Source organism: Phalacrocorax carbo, chromosome 1, assembly GCF_963921805.1.
Source record: "Phalacrocorax carbo chromosome 1, bPhaCar2.1, whole genome shotgun sequence".
In the NCBI taxonomy this organism is placed as follows: domain Eukaryota; kingdom Metazoa; phylum Chordata; class Aves; order Suliformes; family Phalacrocoracidae; genus Phalacrocorax; species Phalacrocorax carbo.
In genome coordinates, this window is record NC_087513.1 from 205,457,717 (window position 1) to 205,480,163 (window position 22,447).

Below are 22,447 nucleotides of genomic sequence, written 5' to 3' on the forward strand. Positions count from 1 at the left end.
CAGATACAAAAGAATATAAGGGGAGGCTGGGAAAACCTTGAACAAGGGCAGATGTGCAAATTTCACAGTAATGAGAAAGAATTAAGGATTTCAGAGTTGAATACCTAAAGTGAAAATCCATCTTTCGTTTTAGTTACTTTAACAATGAAAGAACTCTCCATATGATCTACTTTTTTTCATCTAGACCAAATGTGTAAATCTAGAATTAAAATTACATTTTAAAATATATTATATATCTATTCCAAAGAACACCCATGCAAACCTGCTTTCTCTTTTTCTCTTATGCATCTCTTCACACATCTCTTTTTCCTGTGTTGATCTTCCAGGGTATAAGTCTGTGGGGTTGAAGTCGGTTGAACTTTTGTTGTTGGTTCCACTGGCAGCAGGTTAAGACACAAAACTCATGAACTGTCTCCAATTGTCCTGATACCTGTACCTCTTCTTTGTGCCAAGGATCTGATTACAAACAATAACCTCAGATGAAGGGTGCTTTACCACGTTTCAAACAGTAAATCTTGGAGAAGAACCATTAGCCCTGGGATGAAACAATCCTTTATTCTGACTTTGCTATTATGCAAATTAATTTAATAGATTTCTAACTTTACAGCTATAATATGTAAATTTCCACCTCCTGACAAGCAGGATTACCTCACCTTCATTCCCTTGATTAAAGAGAAACAAATGGCACAATAAGAAATTATTTGTAGGGTTGTCAGTTTATTTGCATATACTTTGGTATTCTCTTTGTAGTACATACAGCTTAGGTTAACCAGCCAGGTGCTCTTGCCGTTATAGTTTAAATACTTTATGTTTTTTTTCTGATATATAATGCAAGGAAACACACAAAAGAAGGTTTTTAATAGCTATTAATCAAGCCAGGCCAACAATGAAGGCCAAGTTTACAGGTGAAAGGCTTTGCAGGTATAGAGATTCTGGTATATTATCGTGGTAAAACATTAGTGCAGATGCGGTTTATACAAGCAGACACACACTTTTGCCACTACAGTTTATTCTAAGCATTCCTTGTTTCTGCTGTCCCAGGTCAAATATATTAGAGTAGCTAAGCACACTTTTAAGGGGGTAACTCCCTCTGCTCTTGGCAATTCTAATAGCACAACTATTCTGGTCACACATCATGACTCATCACATTCTTCCTGGCAAAAGTTCATACTCCAGCTAGAGACTGCTGCCAAGTGATTATATGTGGTTTGTGACAAAGAGAAAGGAAACCACCCAGAAGCTAAAACTAAATTCTTAAAGAAATATCAGAATTAAGTTGAAAAACTCTGAAGGTAGAATAAAATCATTGCACAAAAGACCTGACCTTTGTTACACAGTTCTGTGGATGCTAGTAAATTATGCCTTGAATTGCTCTTGCTCAAAACTCAGCACATCAGTATGGCCAAGTTATGGCCAACACTATCTAAACCTTGACATCATTCAAACAGAACCTTTCCAGCATGGGGTAGGAATGCCTTGATCTCATACCAGGACCAGATAAACATCAAATCCTATTTACTCCTTGGTCTCCTACTTCAACACAGAAGGGTGTAATTCATATTCCATGTGATTGTGAAAAGCCAGGGTATTTCTGAAATCTTATGGCAGTGAAAACAGAACAAACTGAAGTTTACTGGAGTGGAACTGGAGCAAAATACAGGTGATCTTCAAACAGTGACAATGAACCTTAACTATATTCAGCCTTGTACCCTCCTACTATTAGACTGTGTACACTTCAGGCACTGAAGATAAAAGATTTTAACTCTCACACACAAATGTCTACGTAAACTGCACCTTTTATCAACTACTAGGACTTTTAAATAGCAGGAACAACAAGTACTCCCAAAGGCACCGCAGACAACATAAACATGCAAGCCTCCCAGTTATCGTAATCCAGCCTACAAGACACACAAAGAAAACTTTTGTATATATGGAACATGATTTCAGAATCTCTTGAGACCAGAAAGCTCTCAGTGTTTCAAAAAGAGATTAAATGTTAACTCCATTGGTTTCTTTTGTCTGAAATTCAGACTTTCTATGAAATTCAACCCTACACAAAGAGCTAGAATCAGGATAAAGGATCTCATACACCTCATTTAATTCCTTAAAAAGGCTTCTGTGCAGAAATGAATTCCAGTCGTTGAGAAAAGTTGTACTATTAACAAAAGTATGCAAAAATAAAAGATATTTAGAATTAGTTTGAAAACTCTATGCTCTAGAAAATATTTAAAATTTTTGGAAAAACTTTTTTTTTAAATGGAGATGTATGTTCTTCAAAATATGCATTGAACTAGAATCTTAGAATATTTTCTCCTAAGAAATTATAACTATTAAGGTCAATTTCTCTGATCATACTGGCTACAGAGTGATAGCAAAAATTGACAAGAATCACATGAAAGTCAGCCAGTAGCTACCAGGGCTTCTGGGCAGGCTTATAATTTGCAGGGATTCTCCCTAAAATTAGGGGAATGGTCTTCCATTGATGAGGAACAGGAGGCAGAGAAATGCAAGGTAAGGAGTGTCCTGTAATATTCTGTTTGTGTACCCTGTAGGAGGTTGAGTTCAACAAAAACAGAGAGAAAGAATGAGAGAAAGAACAAAAGAATGAAAGAAAGGAAGATGACCCTGTATTCAGTTTCTACACTCCAGGCATAGTCTGACTTGGGGGCCTCCCTATGGCTCCTAGCAGCTCTTCCTGGTGATAAAACAGTTATTGTCTGGTTATTTTACGTCTCTATTTAATGCATGACTAAAGGGACTGAGGAGAGTTTTTGGTGAAGGGACAGGGAGTCCCTACTGACGTAAGCTGGTGAACAGTAAAAGGAATGCTCCCTTCTACGGAACTGCAATGCTGAAACGCTTCATGCTGGCTGGAAATTAATTTCAAAAGCATTAGAGCTCATTGTAATGGGTTCCCTTGGCTAAACCTCTTGTTGTCAAACTCAGAGGTGTCTTGCCATTCCTGTTCTAACAAGCTGCTGAGCTTTCTGTCAGAGAGCAAGAGCAACCTCTGTGGCTGTGCCTGTTCCAAGCAGGACTAACCTCCTTGTAAATTTGGGTGTGTTCCTCTTTAAAAAAATGAAAAAGAGCTTTTCTTTCTTTTTCCTTTTTTTCGTTGAGGTAAATTCTAGCATTATTCTTTGAGCATGAGCCAGCCTAATGCTCGGTATGCCTGGGAGTCACAGAGGGTTTGCAAATGCTGCAATGACACAGGAAATAGTCCCTGGGGAATATGGGCTCCGAGCTTCCCACTGCTTACCTTAGGGAAAGGAGAATACCCCAGGCAGGAAGGGTCTGTTTTGTGGAAGGGATGTCTATATATATGTCTATATAATCCTGTACCTCACTGAACCCCAGAAAAGCTCAAGCTTCAGAGAAACCGCAATGCGAACATAGCAGTAGCCAGACAACTAACAGCTCTGTTGGAAAGCAGCATAGCAAATACTCAGCAGTGAAAGTAGCTAGCAACAGAAATGGCTAGTGGGAGCTGCCACTTAAAATAAATTCAAGTTTACAATGTATTTATTTTTCTATTATCTAAAATCACAGGAGACTGGGAGACCCAGTAAAATCAAAAACTCAGTACTGGGGAGATGCTGTAGCCATCACATGCCATAGTGATTCCACAAGCCCAGTAAAAAGGCTATGGTACACATGAAAACCAACTGCATTTACTTTTTACGTGACGGATGAGTTTGCTTAATGCGTAGTAGTAAATTTCTTAAATTTAAGAAATTTAGAAAGGAGCTTTGAGGAAAATTGGCCTGTTTGGAAAACTTGTGTCTCTTGACTGGAAGTCTGCTTCTAAAATTGGAGGACACCACATGACCCCACACTGCAGACTCCCCTGGCACTGGAACTCACCTGAAAAATCATCAGAAACATCAGCATTGCGCATAAGAAAAGCTTCTTAGCTGTCCTTCAGAAGCCACTATTCATAAATGAAACTCTTCACGTCACTGAAGTAAAAAATTTATTTTATATATTTTCTTCCGTTACATGTAATACTCATTGCAATTACCTCATTCCTATCTCCTTTACAAGAGTTAGTACAAGGTTTTCTTCACGCCTTTTATCACTAGGTGGCGACGTCAGAAGCAAGAAGCGCGATGAAGACCAGGGACACAGAGCAGCACCCCGAAATGTCAACGTCCTCCGCAGTTCGGAGGAAAAATTAAATCCTGGGCAAACGCTGATCGTTTATTTATTTGAAAATTCACGTACTGAGTTTCAGTTTAAACCAATTAAAAGAAATGTGAGCCCAGGACTACAAATCCCTTAATGCAATATAATCCCTGAGTTATAACCATTCTAATCCTTGCAATATAAATGTTTTAGTGGGAATTCAACCCAGCACCTACATAAACACCTGTCCACACCTCTTCACCATGTGAAATCCATAGCAGCACTATGCAAACAGGATGAGAAGTAATTGTTTTTTATTTCCAGGTACTTCCTCTCCCTGTGGTTTGTTTACCACCAACTTTTAAAGAAATACATGGAGACCATTACAAGGTCTTGTTAAAACAGTACAAAAAAATGTCAGCAGAATGAGTTCCAAAGTAGCAGTAGTTTTCTACCACAGACCAAGCAAAGCAGAACAAACTTAAGAGACAAATCTTGTTATTAAAATGCATCTGTAGGAGTATTAGCTCTGACCAGAATCCAGCATCTTAGTCAATAAACATTTTAAGCAGAAAAACAACAGAAGCTCATTATTGTAGATGTTAATAGTTTCCTGTATATACTCATCCAGAAAATGTCTTGTTCTTGGAGCAGCTAAAGTAATGCAACTTAGTTCCTTATGAATTAATTGCACCCTGCAACTCCCAAACTCCTCTGCTGCAACACTCCCACTTTCCCCGGTGACTAAGACAACATTCAGGCCAGCTTCTCATCCCCTAACCTCCATTTTTGGGGTTCCCCACATAAGGGCCAGCCCTAGCTGGGAGTAGCACACATGCTCAGTGATTCAGTGCATGCTGTGAAATTGCTGTTACCAAGAAAAAGAGCCCTGTGCTGATCTGGCAGGTCTCTCCTTGAGCACCATCACTACTAGGACCTTTGTCACCCAGCCTCTGATTTTCCACATGGATATAGCATAAGCTGCAGAGAACCAGAGCCCTCGCCGTGCTCCTGCTTCTGGCTGGGAGGCCCAATGAGATGCTGCAGGCACCGTACCCAAAATGTGATTTACAGACACCAAAGAAAGCGTTTCTGTCTTCCGAGAGGCCCGTGGAGGATGGGTGGGCCGGCAGAGGCTTTCCCAAGCACGAACACTGCCGGGATTTCTTCCCTGGCTGGGCCCCAGACTAGCACCCCCAAAACATCCCCGTAGTTACGGGTCCCACAACCTGCTTTCACCTCCCCCATCACTTGGGGGTTGAACACAATAAACCCAGCGGGTTTGTTCCCAGGGCTGCAGAGCAGAAGTGCTGGCAGCTCTGAAGACGCTGCTTTGGCTGGGCGAGCCTCAGGCTGCTCCTCAGTGACAGGCGACCAGCGGCGGCCTCTGGCAGCCCCTCTGGGGAGGTGCCGTGCCTCGCAGGCCCACACAGGTTTTCCTCAGGAATGCACCTAGCGCGAGCAACCGTGCGATCGCAGCTAAACCCCCACACCCTGACGCTGCTGGAGACCTGCCGGCGGGGACGCGGGGAGGGGCCGGCGGCAGGCCTCGAACCCGCGGCCTCAGGCACCCCAGCGCTGCGCCCCAACCCGCAGAGCCCGCCCACACCACGTGACACGCCCCCTCCCCGCACCCTGCCAGCACTTCCGTAAACATCGCGGCGGCTGAGTGACAGGTGGTGAGGACCAATCGAGGCGCGCGAAGAGCTGGGGGGGCGGTAGTCTCTTCTCAGCGGCTCCTACGCGGGGCGGCGGGAACGTTAACGGTAACAATAATGGCTGCGGCGCGAGGCGCGGCGGGATCGGGGTCGGGGTCGGGGTCGGGGTCGGGATCGGGATCGGGATCGGGATCGGGATCGGGGGTGGGTTGCGTGTTGCGTGTGCCATGGCCGCGGGGGAGCCCCGAGGAGCAGCGTACGTGGCTCCTTCGTGGTCGCCATCAGCGGCCCTTGCTGCGGGGCGGCCTGGCCCGGCGCCCTCAGCCGTGGGCCTCGGGGGGGGGCGGGGGGGGATGGGGTCTGTACCTGCGCTTCAGGCCTGATTTCTCCAGTTCCTTCGTGCCTGGGGTGGGCAGTTCTGCTCCTCGGCGGGTTTTGACTCGGATATATCTTCTTCTGAAGTTACTGTGCGTGCTTAGTTCTGTTCGGTGCTGATTCCTGTGTGTGTCTCTTAATAATGAGATTGTTAAATCATAAGCATATGTAACAAGATATGTATGCCCTTGTTTGTTTGGTTTTTTTTTTGAATGGCGTAATGTATTAAGTGCTTTGTTCTACCGGTTTGTATTTTGGTGTGTTGTCACAGCTTTCCAATGGATATAAAAGTCGTCAGAAGATATGAAACAAGAAATAAGATGGCAGGAGCAGAACTGTCATCCAAATCCCGAGTTGATTGGAGACGTACTAAAAGGGAGCTCATACTACTTGACAGCAATGATGAACCCTTATGTACCTCTGAGGAGGAAGAGCCTACCACATCAGAAGATGAGGTAGAGGAAAAAGATGAAGCTGTTGTGAAGAACAGCCTTTCAGATCAGGAAGAGAAAAGGCACGATGGGGAATTAGCAGAAGAAGGTGAGGATGAGTGCATCGTGCCTGGGAAGCGTAAAAGGTTGAACACCTCCGTCTTGTATGACAGTGATGAAAGTGAGGACAGCGATATACCTATTAGAAAAGTTTTTGCTAAACGCCACTGTATAATTGATGAAGATGAGAGTTCTGAAGAACAGCAACCTCGTAAAACCTGCCCTACAGAAAATGTTTCTACTAATAGGAAACAGAAAGTGTTTGCAAAGTTGAAAGAACTTGCAAGGCAAAGAGCAACTCGGACATCCTGCAGCAGTGAAAATTCTGAGGTCTGGATTTTATCTTTGAAATTCAGTTGGAGAAAATACTGAATGTAGGGGAAGACAAAGATTAATAGATAGAAACTAGTGGGATTTTATTTTGTTTTCTTCATGACAAATCAGTAGTTCTATCACATCTTAACAGTTATGACATTAACTAGGTAACAATATTGACAGCTGAAAACATTTATCTTGAGTTTCATTTTAATCACTAAAGATTTAAGAATTTCATTTCATTTGCTCTTTCAGGCATTCTGATGTCTAATCAGCTTAGAACACGGGTATCTATCTTCTCTATGTAGTCAGAAAGGAAAACTTCTTTAACATCCCTTTTTTTTCTGTAAAGAATAGATGCATGAGAGGGCTGTGAAATGATTTTGATCAAGAAGCAAAATACCTGCTGAAGTAACTTAGAGGTCTCACGTTAGCTTAATCCTTACAAATAGACTGAAGAGAGGTACATGGACGTGGCTGATTTGAAGCTGCAAGTAATTGTCATCTAGTACAGAATGATGTATTTTTTGGAAACATTATTTCTTGTTAATTGAACAAATGGTCTTATTAGAAGGTGAAAAATCTTATCCGGTATAGATAGGATTTTGTCAGTGCAAATACTGAAAATTCTTGTGTTTGAAATACTTTTTTAAACTTACTTAGGATTCTAATGGTGAAGAAGAAATGGAAGAAGAACCACTCGGTCACTTGCCCCTCACACCAACAGAAGGCAGTGAAAGTGACAGCAACAGCATGAAAGATTTTATAGTAGAGGAAGAGGAAGATGATGATGACAACACAGATGATGAAAAGAGTGAAAACCAGCCACAACAGAAGGAACTAAAAACATCAAATAGCGAGTTGCTGGCACACTATGTTCCACACTGTAAGATCAAAATTAGGGACAATTCTATGTGTATAACTTGGTTGTAGTGCTGTAGTGAACAGTAACAGGCTGCAAACAAAAATACTATGTAATAGGATGTGGTAGTTTAAAAGCAGATTCCTAAAAGGCTTCAGTTTATTGTGGAAGTACTCTGATTTCCACAGTAAACTTTTACAGTCTTTCTGTATCTTATTAATGGGAGGGTATAATTTGGGGGGAAGGAGGGGAAACCCTATTGCACAGATTTTTTTTAAGTTGGTCTGATTTAGGATGACATAGGCTACCTGTGATGCAGTCATGCCTGTGGAACCTAAAAGCATCATTCTCTGTGCTAAGAGCAGCTGTGTTAATTCTGGCCAAATTCTGTTCTGGAGAGTGATGTCAAATTCTTGCCATGAGTTGGGGATTTGGGGGGCTTGGCATTTGTTTCTTTTAATTTCTTTTAATGTATTTTTATTCTATGATGGCTTGGGAGCAGAGGCCTATAGGGGTTTCTGAATTCACTGGTTAATTTCAGCCGCACTGCACAGAGCAAGAAAACTTTTCAAGTGGATCTTTTATGAAAACTGGTATCTGGATGGAGCAGAGAGATTCGAATCAGAACTTTGCACTAGTTCTCTTCTTACATATTTTGTTGTTCAGAAGCAGGTATATACTGGCTGGACAGTCAGTGCTAGTGTAGATGGTCAAAAGTGTTTGTGGTATTTCTTCCCCAGAAAAGACCTGAGCAGAATTGTATTTGGAAGAAAGTTAGAAAAAAAGCCCCATGAGCCTCACCTTCTCAGGTTTACGTTAATTCCTGCTATTCATAGAAAAAATTATTCTCTTCGTTTAGTGTTTGTAGCTCTTACTGTGGGCTCTTCTTGTTGAAAGGATGTGTGACTTTAGGATGCTAAAATTCATTAAGATCATGGGGATGAGGAGCACTATTTAAAGGCAAGGACATAAGGCTATGGATGTTGTGTGTTGAAATTATTTTTAAATATCTATTTAAATTACTTTAAAATTCTAAATTTACAATAATGGAAAGAAATTCTTCTTACAGGACTTTTAACATTGCTTGGCTTTTTTTTTTTTTAATTCGGGTTGTATCGGTTTCTTTCCAGTATCTCGCTGTGATCATTATGTACACTTCAAAAGAATAGTAAAGGCTTTCCTCATAAATGCAATTGATGACACTTTTCTGAGCTCATTATATGGTAAGTAAATTCCACTAAATAATATAATAGTGTATTCAAACTTATACCAAGATGTTTATTCCAGGGGAAGATATATCTCCCAAGTAGAGTATAGGACTGTGAGTCCTGGGATCTGTTCTTGGTTTTGCTGCTCTGTTACTTACTTTTTTTTTTTCTTTTTTTTTGGGGGGGGGGGGGCGGGGGGGCAGGCAAGGGGGGACTCTATCTGAAAAGGGTAGACTATTCTTGGAATGATGTTTAGACTTAATTCCTTTAAGCCTAGAAGGCATTCTGAGATGTAGGGGAGTGTTTCTGTGTTACTGAGCAGTAGTAACAGTTCTGGAATGAAAGTGAAATTAATTTCAAAGTAAATATCCCAATGAAAATATTGCAAGGTCAGCTGATTTGTCAAAATGTTGCATGCTTTATAGATTTTTCTGAGGAATTTGATAGATAATAAATTATTTTAGTTATGGAGATTACTCCATATCTGATTTTTTCTTTTTTTTTTTAATGTCTGTGCTTTCAGATAAATAAATTTCAGCTGCCAGTACTTCTTGCCTTGTTCTTACTGAGGAAGTGCTTTTTGGCATTTGGCCTAGTGGGGCTGAATGGCCGCCTCACATGTAGTTTCAGAAGCACTGTAAAGATGGGATTAACAAGAGGACTGTCAGTGTCAGGTTGTGGAAGAAGTCAGCAAAGTGCCAAAGAGGAAGTACACCACAGGTTTCAGAACAAAGGCTGTGCATTCTTAGAGCTAAAAATGTCTTTCGTCTGCCACTGCTAGTTCTTTCACTGTTAGTTTTGTTTTGTTTTACCAAGTGAAAACAAGGTTATGAAAAATAGTAAGTAAACTTTGCCAGTTTTATGTCATAATAGCTTTCTTCTATTTCAAATTGTATTTGCTCTACAAAACTAGCAACTTACTGCCAAAGTGCTGGGAGTAGATCAGCTATGCGAATGAGTTGGAGGTTGCATTCTGTCTTTCTGATGAACGTTGCATAGTATGAACATAGCCTAGTGTTACAAAGATACATTTTTATAACACAGAATGGATTTTTCTGAGTTAATGGAAGTGAATCTGTTCATTAGTTTGAATCAGGAGCAGCTACTTTAGTATTAGAGCTCAGACTTGCCTCTTATTGTGAGGGATTTTTTTTATGGTCCAGCACAGCTTCTTCAGGCCTTTAGTATAGCTGACTTACTGAAAATGTGTGCGCGTAAAGCGTATATGGAAAAACAGTTAATTGTAATTACGGCTATAATGATTATGACAATTAACAGTTTTTATACAGAAAGCTAGATAGCCAGTGGTCCTTCTCAGTTCTGTTTCTTTGGTAACAGCACTGCTAGAAGTCTAGGGAACGTAGCCGAATTAATTTGTGTGTCCGTACATGCTGAAGCTCAAGACAGTACAAATTGGCCTGCACCTATGAAAGTCCTCTTGAAATCCTGGAGTCCAGCACATATTTGGGAGGCAGTTGTGGAATAGTGGTAGTTCTATTCATCCTCATACTTATTTATTTCTTTTGCTTGAGTAAGTACTTGGAAGTACTTGTGCTGCCTAACTCAAGGCATCTGACTCTGTTCCTGAAGTGTAAAGGTAAGTTTCTATGTGTTCTTTATAAGTGATGAAGAGAGTTTTCAAAATTTTGGCTGTGAAGCAGCTCAGAGCAGTTTGTTTTCGTGGATTGCAACCTTCTCCCTTCCCCAGTTTATGCAGGCAGTTCATAATATATAAAAAGCAAGACACTTCCTCCTCCTCCCCCTTTTCCGTTGTTTTAAATGGGATTGAGTTAATGGATCTCCATTTGGGATGACAGCTTTTCATTTTGACCTTGATTGTAGAGTTTATTCATGTACCTCTTGTGATACAAGATTTTAAAATAATGAAATATATCAGTTTAGCAAAGATGGATGGGTCCCTTTTATGGATAACAGTAGCAAATTTATTTGGAAATCATTTATTAAAATCATTCATAGTTCTTAGTATGCAGGAGCATGATGTCCTTGGAAATTTTATTTGAAGAAACTTGTGTAATGTAGAGTGGTCAGCAAATTAGTAATGACTTTCACTGCACAGATGGAACAAGACAAAAGAAGTATGCGCAAGATATGTTGCTCTCACTTCATTATTTGGATGACCGTTTCATTCAGCCTCGTCTTGAGAACTTAATCTCTAGAAGTCGCTGGAAAGATCGATACAAGGTATGTAGTTTCTACTTTAAATAGTAAAGTGAGCTCCAAATCATATTATTACTGGCAGATCTTTGTTTTAATACTGTAATTCTCAGTAAAGGTGCAATAATCGCTATAATTATATTTACTGTTTAAATAGAAAATAATTGTTCTTCACCTTATGTAACTTGGTTTGATACTTATAAACATGGGAAGTATTTTATCTGTTTATAACAAGATAAACATTCAGGTAACAGAACACAATCTCTTCTCAGTTACCTGAATGCTTCCCCTGCTAACTTCAGCAGATGAATTTTTGAGGATTTTTTTGTGACTTGCTAAATGTAATAACAAAATTTCTTCCTCCTCCACAAAAAGATAAACCAGTATGTTCATAATGAACCTTCTACTACTTAAAAAAAATCAGTTGATATACAGTATACGTAGTCATTGTATGCAAATTACTAGAACAGTATTAGTGTGATAGGTGTGGTGATCTAATAATCACTGTAGTAATGGCATATGGCCAGTGGAGAGATACAGTGTATTTATTTGAAGTAGACCAACTGCTATAGTTGCTCTCCCACCCCCTCCAAAAACAAAAAAAGAAAACAAAAGATGAGGGAAGAATGAGTGCCAGGAGGCAGGAAGGTCTGAAGCCAAAAGAAGGAATTAATGAACTAGAACTGAGTGAAGTGTTGGAAAATGAGAAGGTCTATGTTTGCAACTGAATGGTGAAGGACTCCAGATCTGAATCTCTTAAGTTTCTATTGCATTGATTTCATGCGAGTACAGAGTACTCAGCAGCCTATTTGAGGCATCTTTCTGTTTACGGAGATGCTTTAATGTTATTTGAAATCTGTTTTTCAGGAGCGTGTGGATTGTTACCCAGATGTTCGCATAATCTTGAAAAATCCAGAAAATATCTCTTGTCAGGCGTGTGAATTGAATCGGTATTGTAAGTTCAACGTGCTGCTCTCTGGAAAGCTCTATAATAGTAGAACTTTGGAAGCAGATGACTTCATGTCAGATGACAAGCAGGTAACTTCAAACAAGCACCCCATACAACTACTTTTATGCTTTGTTTAGCGTTACAGGAAATCGTACAGAGAATAAAAATCCTATCAACACATCTAATGTCTATAATGCTAGAGGCAAGAGTTAAGCTTCTGTACTTTCATGTCTGAACCCTACTAATTTTTAAAATATGAGGACCATTTTGCAGTTTGGAGTACAGTCTTGGATTTAGCTAGGAATTACGAAGGAAGTTCCTGTGCAACTTAGAAGCATGAATAGAGGCATTTCCTCCCCCCCCTTCTTATATCTTGGGAATGAGGTAATGAAAAATAACCTCAAATAAACCTAACTTTTATCAAGAAAATAAATCTGATGTTTTTCTATGACCTTTGTTTTTGCCTGCATCACAATGATCAGTGTCCTGTTTCCTTCTCCCTTTTGCCACTTCCTATCACTGCCTGATGCAGCACATGTACTTGCACCACAGGAAGCACTAGCAAGTATACCTAGCCTTGAGCTGGACTTCATGATAAAAAAGGTAAAGGGCTCTAAGACATACAGTATGGGTTATTGATAGCTCTTGCTTTCAAGTCAAAATAGACGTTTGCATCAATTTTTCCTCTGCTTTAAATCTCTATAGTCTGAGTCCCATCCAGGGCAAGAAGGATACTCTAGGTACATGGCATCCTGCTCTGCATGCTTGTCTTTTGTGGTGCATGGGGAGACAGTCTGAGGGTGCATCAAAGAGGCTGACAGCACACATGAAGATTCACATACTAACCAAAGTTCTAATACGAGCATTCAATCCGTTATTTCTGAAGAATTTTTTTGTTTTGTCAGAGAACATTTAATAGGAGATTGAAAATCCTAATGTGGATGCGTAGCTTAAAGAAAGGAAGACCAATAGTGAAGAAATTACACAACTGAGTGATGCTCTGCACATGCCTGGCATTCCTGGTTTTCACCAAGTACCTGAGAAATACTGTGACCTTTTTTTTAAATCCTGAATAGATACTATCTCTGTATGCCAGGAGTTTGAGGCTTTAAGTCAAGAATGACATTTGCCTCAGATTTACATATATTCTAAATATCAGAATGACTCTTCACTGAAATTAGGTCACTTGAAAGCCCTTTACTTTTGTGTGTGCCTGTAATTCCCTTAAGGCTTTCCCAGCAGGAAGCTTGCATTGATTAGCTTTCAGAAACGTTACAAAAGTAACTTTCTGTGTAATTGACAGCCCTCTCCATTGAATGATTGTGTTTTCTACTTTGTTGCAAGTCAGGTTTGTTCTATATTGGGTCACTAGGGTTGATAATTCGGTGCCTACTGTGCCTCTAACATTTGGAGCATCCATGTGCACTCCCACAGTTGTTTGCTCTAGGTCAGAACGTTGAGTGCAGTAGTGCCTCTGTCACTCTAATAGTCCAAGTGCAGCCTAGGCAGAATTTACTGCTTTGTTCTTCCGACCTTTTCACATCTGCTGTTTCCCATGTAGCTGTTCACTCAGGACAAAGTATCTTGACGTCTCAGTTGCACTGAGACTTGAAATTGCTGACGTCAATACGTTTTATTAGAGCCTTTTTCTCATTACTGCATTATCAGAACTACCTGTCCAAACTAGAAAACATTTCCATGTAGGTAGTCTTGCATCTTTTTCTCACTCAGTTGTCTCTATTAGGACATTTTGGATTAAGTTATATTTTTGGTATGAAACACATCTCCCGCGTTGTTACATGATGTTGCACTAGGCAGTTATTTTGGATATCTTGAACAGTCAATTCTGTGTATTTCACAGCTGAGACTTTTAAAGACCTTGACCCTTAAGAACCTGGGTGTTCCTAATACATAGAGATCTTCCCTTCAAATTAACAGCTATCAGTAATTGTTATGATTAGGTATGCATATGGCCTTCATAATTAATGTAATTCATAACCTCATATGATAAGCTGAAAGCACACGATTTATCAAGAATAAAATACCGTTACAGTTGTGTTCCAAGCTGATATCCAAGTTCTGCCTTTCTTCCCTTTCAGGAGGCATAGAAGATATCTTCCTTTTCTTTGTGAGTGTAAAAGAATTTTTTAATACAGCTGAATTTCCTCACAGTATTTGCTGAAAAAAAAAGTGTCATAACAAGTTGCATAATAAGATTTCTTACATAAAAATAAAGTGAAGCCCTCATCAAACTGGAAGTGTACCTTACTGAAGCTCAAGCCTATATTGTTGGGATCTTTGCAAGTATTCTAACTTAGAGATTTGAGGGGTGTCAGTGTGATTATCATTATATCATCATATTGGACTGTGCTTGTTATGCAGAATGTAGGAAAATCTGTGCCACGGTTTTTCTTAAATAGATTACAGACTCTTCTGAGCAGCAGTTGTTAATACTCTGTTTTTATAAGTCTGTGTGTGTGTGATAGTCAAAAGCACTAGGCTTTTCCAGCAAGGCTGTCCCCCTCGTTTATTGCAGGAAAACAGTAAGTCCTTGGCCATCATACTAGCACTGATACTGCACTCCATCATACAGTCATCATTCTTCCTTATATATGGGTCTCCAAATGTAGATCCCTATCTTAAAAATCTTTAGTCTTTCATGGGAAGTGTGTGCCTTACCTAATGAGAAATAATAAATGAACTGGCCCAAGAATTTAATCTTTACTCAACTTCCAGCTTAACTGTGGAAATAACAGTAGCAATGCCCTTGCTGCTGTCCAGACGTTTTCCTACATAAAGCACTGGCTATTTTTCACTTTGGTAAAAACTTGAATATCCTATTGAATATTGAACTAACTTTCTAGTTCGTTTTTTGTCCTCTTCAGCTTAGAAAATGAGAGGTTTTCTTACCCTGTGTATCCCAGCAGCCGGTGAGATGCCTGCTGTGTGCATGCTCAATATAGCTCAGGGGCTGTAGAACAGACCCAGGAGAGAGAGTTACTGAGGACTTTCCAGTAATTTTTGATAGTGCCTTTGTAATGCAACATTCATGTTCTTACGGTGACCTGTAATGTAGACTGCTAAAGGTACTGTTCTCAGTAGTCTTTGAAGCTCTGCTGGCAATGCGTTGATCAACTTCTCCTGACAATTGAGAAAAAAGAAAGGAGGAAAAAAGAGAAAAGGCACACAGGACGACATAAAACTGGCACTTCAAGAACTTAATTGATTGAAAGAGAAGGCAGTTCAGCACTGGCAGATCAGATTGAATGGAAACACATAGTTGGACTATTTTCCAAGGTTTTATTTGAAAATACCCGAGAAAAGTAGATGTGGAGAGAACAAAAACAGACCTCCAACTCTCCTCTTCTGCATAAAACTTTCCTTTTCTCTCATCTCTGAAGTATTCTGCTTTGCCAGTAGAAAGAGAAGTGAAATAGCTGTTCCAGTTTTGCTTAGGCTTGCAGTGATTGTTCTGTATGCAGCTGCCAATTCTCATTCCCTCATGGTCAGGGAGAATCGATTAGTTTAGAGGTATTGGTGTTCCCCCCACTTCTTTGCTCCTGTGTCACCTGGTTTATAAACCATTTTCTACTCTCGGTCTTGATGTTCTACTTCCGTTCACAGTCGTGCTTAGAGGACATGGATTCAGTCACTACGTGTTGTGCTATTGTCAGGCTACGCTCCTGCATTCCATACAAAGTGATTTAACACAACTTTGGCTGATACGGCAGCTCAAGTAGATAAGTTAAGCATTAGGACAGAGTCTCTGAGAACTGCGAGAGGAAAAAATTAGAATGGGCACAGTACTGAGATTCTTTCCAAAGTTGTATTCTGAAATAGCATTGTATTTTCAGACAATCTTTCTTTCTTTAAAAACATAATACATGATTACATTATACAATGTTTTAGCTATTTGCCTCTGGCACTTCTCCAATGTAGAAATACTTTACACCTCACACATAAATGAACTATGAAACTCATTGCCACAAGATACTTCAGAAGTGAAAAGTGTTAGTGGGTCCCAAAAGGGATTAAGCGGTTTCTTGGGGAAGCTTCTTCCATGCTATGGAATATGAGAGTTGGGACAATACAGACTGTCTTAACTGCTGACTGCTAGCAGCTGTATGTTGATGTTATGATCATTCTGGTGCTCGTCCTGCACCTTACACTGGCTTCCTAAATATCTCCTGTTGGCTGTTGTCACAGGGGAAGACCTGGGCCATTAGGTCAATGCAAGATGATATTTCCTGTTTTACATCACATAACGTTCCAGATGCTGCACCTCATTGCTTGTGATACTTGGAAAGTTATGAAATGTTATTTGAAACACCACAGCTCGCTTCTTGATTGTTTCAGTATTTGAAATGGTACTTCTGGAAATTTGAATGAGTGAAGGTTATGCGTTGGTTGGTAGGTCTTACACTCCAAAAGCACCTCTAGCACGAAACACAAACCTTAGCTTTTCAGTTTTGGGGAGAGAAGAGAATGGAGCTGCATATCAGTACATGTACATGATCAGTAGAGAGTTGCTGTATAGTAATAGTAATATTTTTATCTCAAGATGGTTGACGTTTCAGTTAATAACTGTCTACTGCAGGTCAGATCAAAAATTCTTTTGAGTGAGGGTGTCTCTCTTGACTTCAGTGATATTACGCTTGCTTACATCGGCTGAGCTGCTGATTAATGTATTTAAGAAATTCAGTATATTAATATATTTAAGAAATACATAAATAATACATAAAAATATAAATGTAGCTTGTATAATCTTTATAAATATAAACATGCATTTCTGTTACTGTCATTGTCAGTAGGTACTGCTAGTGCTAGGACATACAAGTAGGTCAGGTGTTTTGGGGAACTGCTCACAGAGGCAAACATTTGGTCATGTATTCAGAAAAGCTTCCTGAAGATGTGGGTTGTAAGCACTGGCTAAAACTTAACCTTCTTATAATTTAAAAAAGTATTCAGATTATTACCAATGTGGCAGCAGTAAAGGGTATCACTGTTGTGGCTCGGAAGAAATCATTTTGCAATATATAACATGGTTGGGTTTTTAATATATGTGCATGTAATCTGAAATGTCAATACATTGCAGCTTGCATTACTGACGCACAGAACTTTGACCTTTAGCCATTTACCTGTTTTTTACTCACAAAGGTGTGATAAGACATCAGTCCAAAACAATGCTGCCCATCCAAACAAGGATAAGTTGATGGGATATTTTTTTTTTTAAACTAAATCAGTTTCTCCTGTATGTATCAGGAGCTGAATTTCTTTACACGTGTATTAATTATGTTGCTTTTGAGTGTAGAAAACCCGACCTCTGAAAACCAGCCAGATGTAGATTTCCTACCTGAGAGGCTTTGTCTCCATGGGTTGGAGTAGTCATCGGTGCACCTGTGGGTCATTTACAGGGGACAGATTTCTCTTCTGATGTGCCATTGTATGTACTTGAGCGACTTCTCGTGTAGAAATGGAACAAAACTTACTCTCGTGAAATGCAGGATGTCCTTAAATGCAGGTGAACTTTGACTCTTCCCCTCTCCCCACACCTCCAATTTCACATACTCTTAGTGAAGATTTAGGGTTGCCAAAGATTCTTGTCACCAGTACATTACTCGGTATTTTCAGGTAGACGCCTTCACCATTTAACACCTTTGTATAAAATCTGAGTTCAAGATACGTGAAAGTAGTTGCCTGTATTTAATGTTAGTGCTGATAGATGGTAATGAATCAACTCTAATCCATGCTCTGATTATATATTTACATGCATATTTACTATTTGTTTATCTATAAATACCGCTGTAAAGAAAACTGTTAAATAAGACAGTTCTGTCTTTTCTGCATGGAAATTATAGGAGTAAAACTGGTGATAACTGGGAGATGCAGAGGCTTTGGTTTCTACAGCGTTATGGCCTAGCTATACCTCCCAGACAGTTACAGATTAACATTTGCATTGTATGAAACCTTGGCTTTCAGATTTTGTTTTTATGAAATCCAGTCTCTCACTATATTTATTAAATGTTTGTTTCTAGGCATATGTCTGCTTGTATTCATAGATATTTCTTGAAGTAATATTGAATATTAGTCAGCCTGCAAAATGCTAGGACTGGTATTCCATGTCTCTAGGAAGTACTACACATTAAGCAAAAATAAATAATTTCTCTTCCTCTGCTTTCACAATATGATGATAGTCTAGAATACTAGTGATTTTGTAACAAAGTTCCACCAGGAGATAGGAAAGCTACTACCAATTATAAACATGGTTGTGTTTGCAAGAAGACAGTACTGATATGCTGCCATTGCATAGACTTGCTGGCCCCTGCTTGCTCAGAAATTGTTCTGCTGTGGCTGTGAAAACTACATGGGTTTGCACTGATTTTACACATGTACAATCATTCTGTTTATTTCATTATTCAAAAAGTCTTCCTAGACTGGCTGCTAAAAATCTTACTCGACTGACTTAGCCATTCTTTATATTGTCAAGGTAATTGCAATTCTGTGAGAGAGAATGATTTGTTCACTTTGGCCTAGGTTTTGAAGGTTGGCGTGGTGTGTGCAAATCGTACAAGAGTTTATCATAACTTGAAGCACTTCAAATACAAGTTGCATGTGGATTGCAGCTCCATTACTGAGGTGGATGGTGTTGAGGACGAACCGGTCAAAGACACGGTCGAACGGCTTTTCAGCCAGTTGGATGACAGTGGGTGGATTCAGAAGGTACAACAGAGTTACTCGATGTGACCTTTTCCAAGCAGATAGAAGTAAGCTGAGATAAGATGTCTGGTTTAATTGATCAGTTCTGAATTACTGGGCTTCAGTAGTATAACTCAGCTTCACCATTCATCCACTTCTGCTGACCCGGTTGCCCAAACAGTGGTGTGCTGCTGCATTCACACTGAGTTTGTGTCAACTTTTGACATTAAGCTTTCTGACAGCTGCATGATCGGTGGGCTGGGGTGGGCAGGCTCCTGTTTCAGCTGAACGCAGCAACACAAACTCAACCTGGAACTTAGAAAGATTGGGACACGTATGCGAGGCACAGAAACAACATTTTATTCTTCTGTTTACACTGAAGAACTTTGAATTATTCAGAAAAACTTTATGAACTGTTTTAATACGAACTGTACAATTGCATTTAGCAAGCTTTCAGATGCCATTGCTTCTGAATTGTTATTGGCATGCTTGTTAATGTATTGAAGAAAAAGAAAAAGTGGTCTTTATGTAATTCAGTTATTGAACGTTCATAAAATAATACAGGTTTTATTTTATTTGCAGAGATATAATGATCTTGAAGACTACATGAATGATGCAGACAGATTCCAAGAAGAGAAAATGGATTAAGTGGTCATAAAGCTCTTTGAAAGGCATTTTGTAAAAATCTGAATGGCCTGCTTTAGCTGCATGCACTTTATCTCTGCCTGGTCTTCAAGATTCTTTCTAGGCTGTGTTATACTTAAATCCATATGCCTTTAAACTACTGTCTGAGGATGTGCTGTATCTTTTTTTCTCATCTGTGTCAATAATAACCCAAAGTTTTACCAAATCAGTCCTTCCAGGCTTACTGCATAGGTCACTTTAAGTTTCCTTCTGTTCTTAAAAATAACATCTCAGTATCTGTTTACTTGGGAAATAAAGCTGCCACCTATTTCTGTTGAACTGCATCGTAGGGAAGGTAGGAGATGCTGAGACCTTTTGAAGTAGGTGTATTTGGAAAGGTAAGGCTATGTGATACAGGAACGTATGACTTGCATCTTACCTTCCTTCTTGCTCGTTATGCGCAAGTAAGCCCAAGCATTTAGAATGGTAGTTACAATAAACAGGACCCAAATGCAGAGGTCTATTTCCCTACTGAGGAATCAGTATAGACTGTTGCAAGGCAACAGAGGAAATATTCTGCAGTTCTGACTACATTTGCGGCACAGTAGTCATTCCTCTCTTTAGAGAGTAGGTGATGAGTCACATTATAGGCGTCATGCAGACTGAGTCTGGCTTAGCTATCTAAGTGAACGCTTGGGCCCACAGCGCTGGCTCTGATAAGCAGCTGGGGCAATTCACTGAGATTTTAAACATAAATTACATTGTGCAAGCATAATGGCAACAACGTGCAGTAACTAAAAGATTAATGGATTAATGCGGCCATGCAAGATGAGCAAGAATTCTTCCAGTGTAACTTAATAGAAATTAGGAGTTGCTCAGAATCATGATGCATCACTTACCTGAATTACATGAAGCCCAAGTCAGAGTTCTTTGGGGCCAGGGGAGTAGATTTTTGAAGAGTTAGGAAGAGTTAAGTACTGTATTGGCCATTCTGAAAAACTGGACGTGAGCCGACGATGTGCTCACAGCCCAGACAGCCAACGGTACCCTGGGCTGCATCAAAAGCAGCGTGGCTGGCCGGTCGAGGGAGGTGGTTCTGCCCCTCTACTCCACTCTGGTGTGACCCCACCTGCAGTGCTGCATCCAGCTCTGGAGCCCTCAGCACAGATGGGACATAGACCTCTTGGAGCGGGTCCAGAGGAGGCCACAGAAATGATCCAAGGGATGGAGCACCTCTCCTGCAAAGACAGGCTGAGAGAGTTGGGGTTGTTCAGCCTGGAGAAGAGAAGGCTCTGGACAGACCTTATTGTGGCCTTTCAGGACTTAAAATGGGCTTATCAGAAAGATGGGGACAGGCTTTTTACCAGGACCTGTAGTGACAGGAGAAGGGGCAATGATTTTAAGATGAAAGAGTGTTGGTATAGATGGGCATAAGGAAGACATTTTTTATGATGAGAGTGGTGGGGCACTGGAGCAGGTTGCCCAGGGAAGCTGTGGATGCCCCATCAGTGGAAGTGCTAAAGGCCAGGTTGGATGGAGCTCTCAGCAACCTGGTCTAGTGGAAGATGTCCCTTCCCATGATGATCTTTAAAGGTCCATTCCACCCCAGCGCATTCTTTGATTCTGTCTCTGTACCTTGTGCTGCATATAAAATCAATTAGGTGTAGCCTAAGATAAGATGCAGGGCTTTGCATCCAGTTAGGAACTGTTCCTACATCCTGCTGTATGCACTTACTGATCCATTAGTGTTTTGCAGCTGAGCAACTTAGTGAAAGGGAAGATATTGTTAGAAGTCTAGATTCTTTCAACATGATCCTCTCAGAACCAAAATTAATGAAACCTAATTTCTCATGGATTTGTCCATAAGAAATCCCCGCATTCATTATGCCACTCTACTGGTAACAGCTGTGCTGATTGGCCAGGGGACTGCTGCCAGGTGTATCACTTAACAGGGAACATCTGTTGGCTTTTTTCCACAGGAACTACCTGACATTTGTCATTCAGTACCCTTTTTTCCAGCATTCATTGTAAGAAATAAACTGCTTTTATATATTAAAGGGTTGAAAGGCAGCGATGGTTTATATGCTATTGGAGTGAGCTAATATTGTCAGTTCTCCCTTGTACCACATACAGATACAAGGTTTACAAACCAAATGAAGAATCCCTGTAAACATATTGAGACATATTCTAAAGTAAACTTATGTTGCAGATATTGTTTCCATACCCTAACTGTGAGTTAGATATGTAAACATCCTGAGATTTTATATATGTTATACCTATCTCCCGGGTGACCAAAGCTGAAGGAAATCTTCTCTATTCTTTTTCCTTCTTCATCCCTGTTCTGAGAATATTGGTGGGAACACACCCGTCAGCTTAAAAGTCTTCAGGAATCCATCTCAAATATATCCCTTTTAGGAAAAGTAATGCCCCTTGGTGCCCCACTTCCTTCTGTTAACAAAATCTCTGTACACTTTTGTTGATTTCTCTAGATAATAAAATAACATTTATGTTTGGTGTAACTTCATTCTTACAAAGGAAAACCGTTCTGAAATAGAATCATAGAATTATAGAATCGTTAAGGTTGGAAAAGACCCTTAAGATCATCGAGTCCAACCGCTAACCTATCACTGCCAAATAAATGAGTTTTGTACCACAAAATGGAGTATGCCCTCTCAGAGCCTTCCTGACTCGTCTTAATTTCTGCTACCTTCTGAATTTTTTGAAACCTCTCAAGACTGTATGATTTTTATTTTAAAATTTTGCTATAAAAATGAATGGTCCATTTCTCATTGTGCCACATTTAAACTGTTTGGTACCAAGTTAAAAAAAAGTTTGGGAAATTTTGGCTTGCTTGTAATATTTCAAGAATACATACATTTTGAATGAAAATTGAAATTGTCAAATTGTTCCAGTGATTAGCTTTACTCATTTTTTGATGTCTACCCTATCCCGGCTCATGTTTCTCACCT

The 22,447-nt window shown here is 39.9% G+C and overlaps 1 protein-coding gene across 2 annotated transcripts; it reads left to right on the top strand.

Moving 5' to 3' along the window:
* Positions 1-5,778: 5,778 nt before the first annotated feature.
* On the top strand, positions 5,779-22,267 carry CCDC82 (coiled-coil domain containing 82). Of its 2 annotated transcripts, none has more exons than XM_064441328.1 (8): positions 5,779-5,891; positions 6,430-6,979; positions 7,628-7,850; positions 8,957-9,049; positions 11,112-11,236; positions 12,077-12,247; positions 18,693-18,878; positions 19,437-22,267. In XM_064441328.1, exons 2-8 carry the CDS (start codon positions 6,437-6,439, stop codon positions 19,500-19,502), a joined length of 1,407 nt encoding a protein of 468 aa, XP_064297398.1. In that variant the 5' UTR covers positions 5,779-5,891; positions 6,430-6,436; the 3' UTR covers positions 19,503-22,267. The 2 variants fall into 2 exon arrangements, with proteins under 2 accessions (XP_064297398.1, XP_064297397.1); XM_064441327.1 differs by lacking the exon at positions 5,779-5,891 and adding an exon at positions 5,965-6,039.
* The last annotated feature ends 180 nt before the right edge of the window (positions 22,268-22,447 follow it).

Bases quoted from the DNA above. Each gene is read 5' to 3' on its own strand.
- CCDC82 (XM_064441327.1), top strand. From the start codon at position 6,011: ATGGCCGCGGGGGAGCCCCGAGGAGCAGC. The intron at 6,040-6,429 runs GTACGTGGCTCC...GTGTTGTCACAG, and splicing joins GGGGAGCCCCGAGGAGCAGC to CTTTCCAATGGATATAAAAG. The intron at 18,879-19,436 runs GTACAACAGAGT...TTTTATTTGCAG, and splicing joins ACAGTGGGTGGATTCAGAAG to AGATATAATGATCTTGAAGA.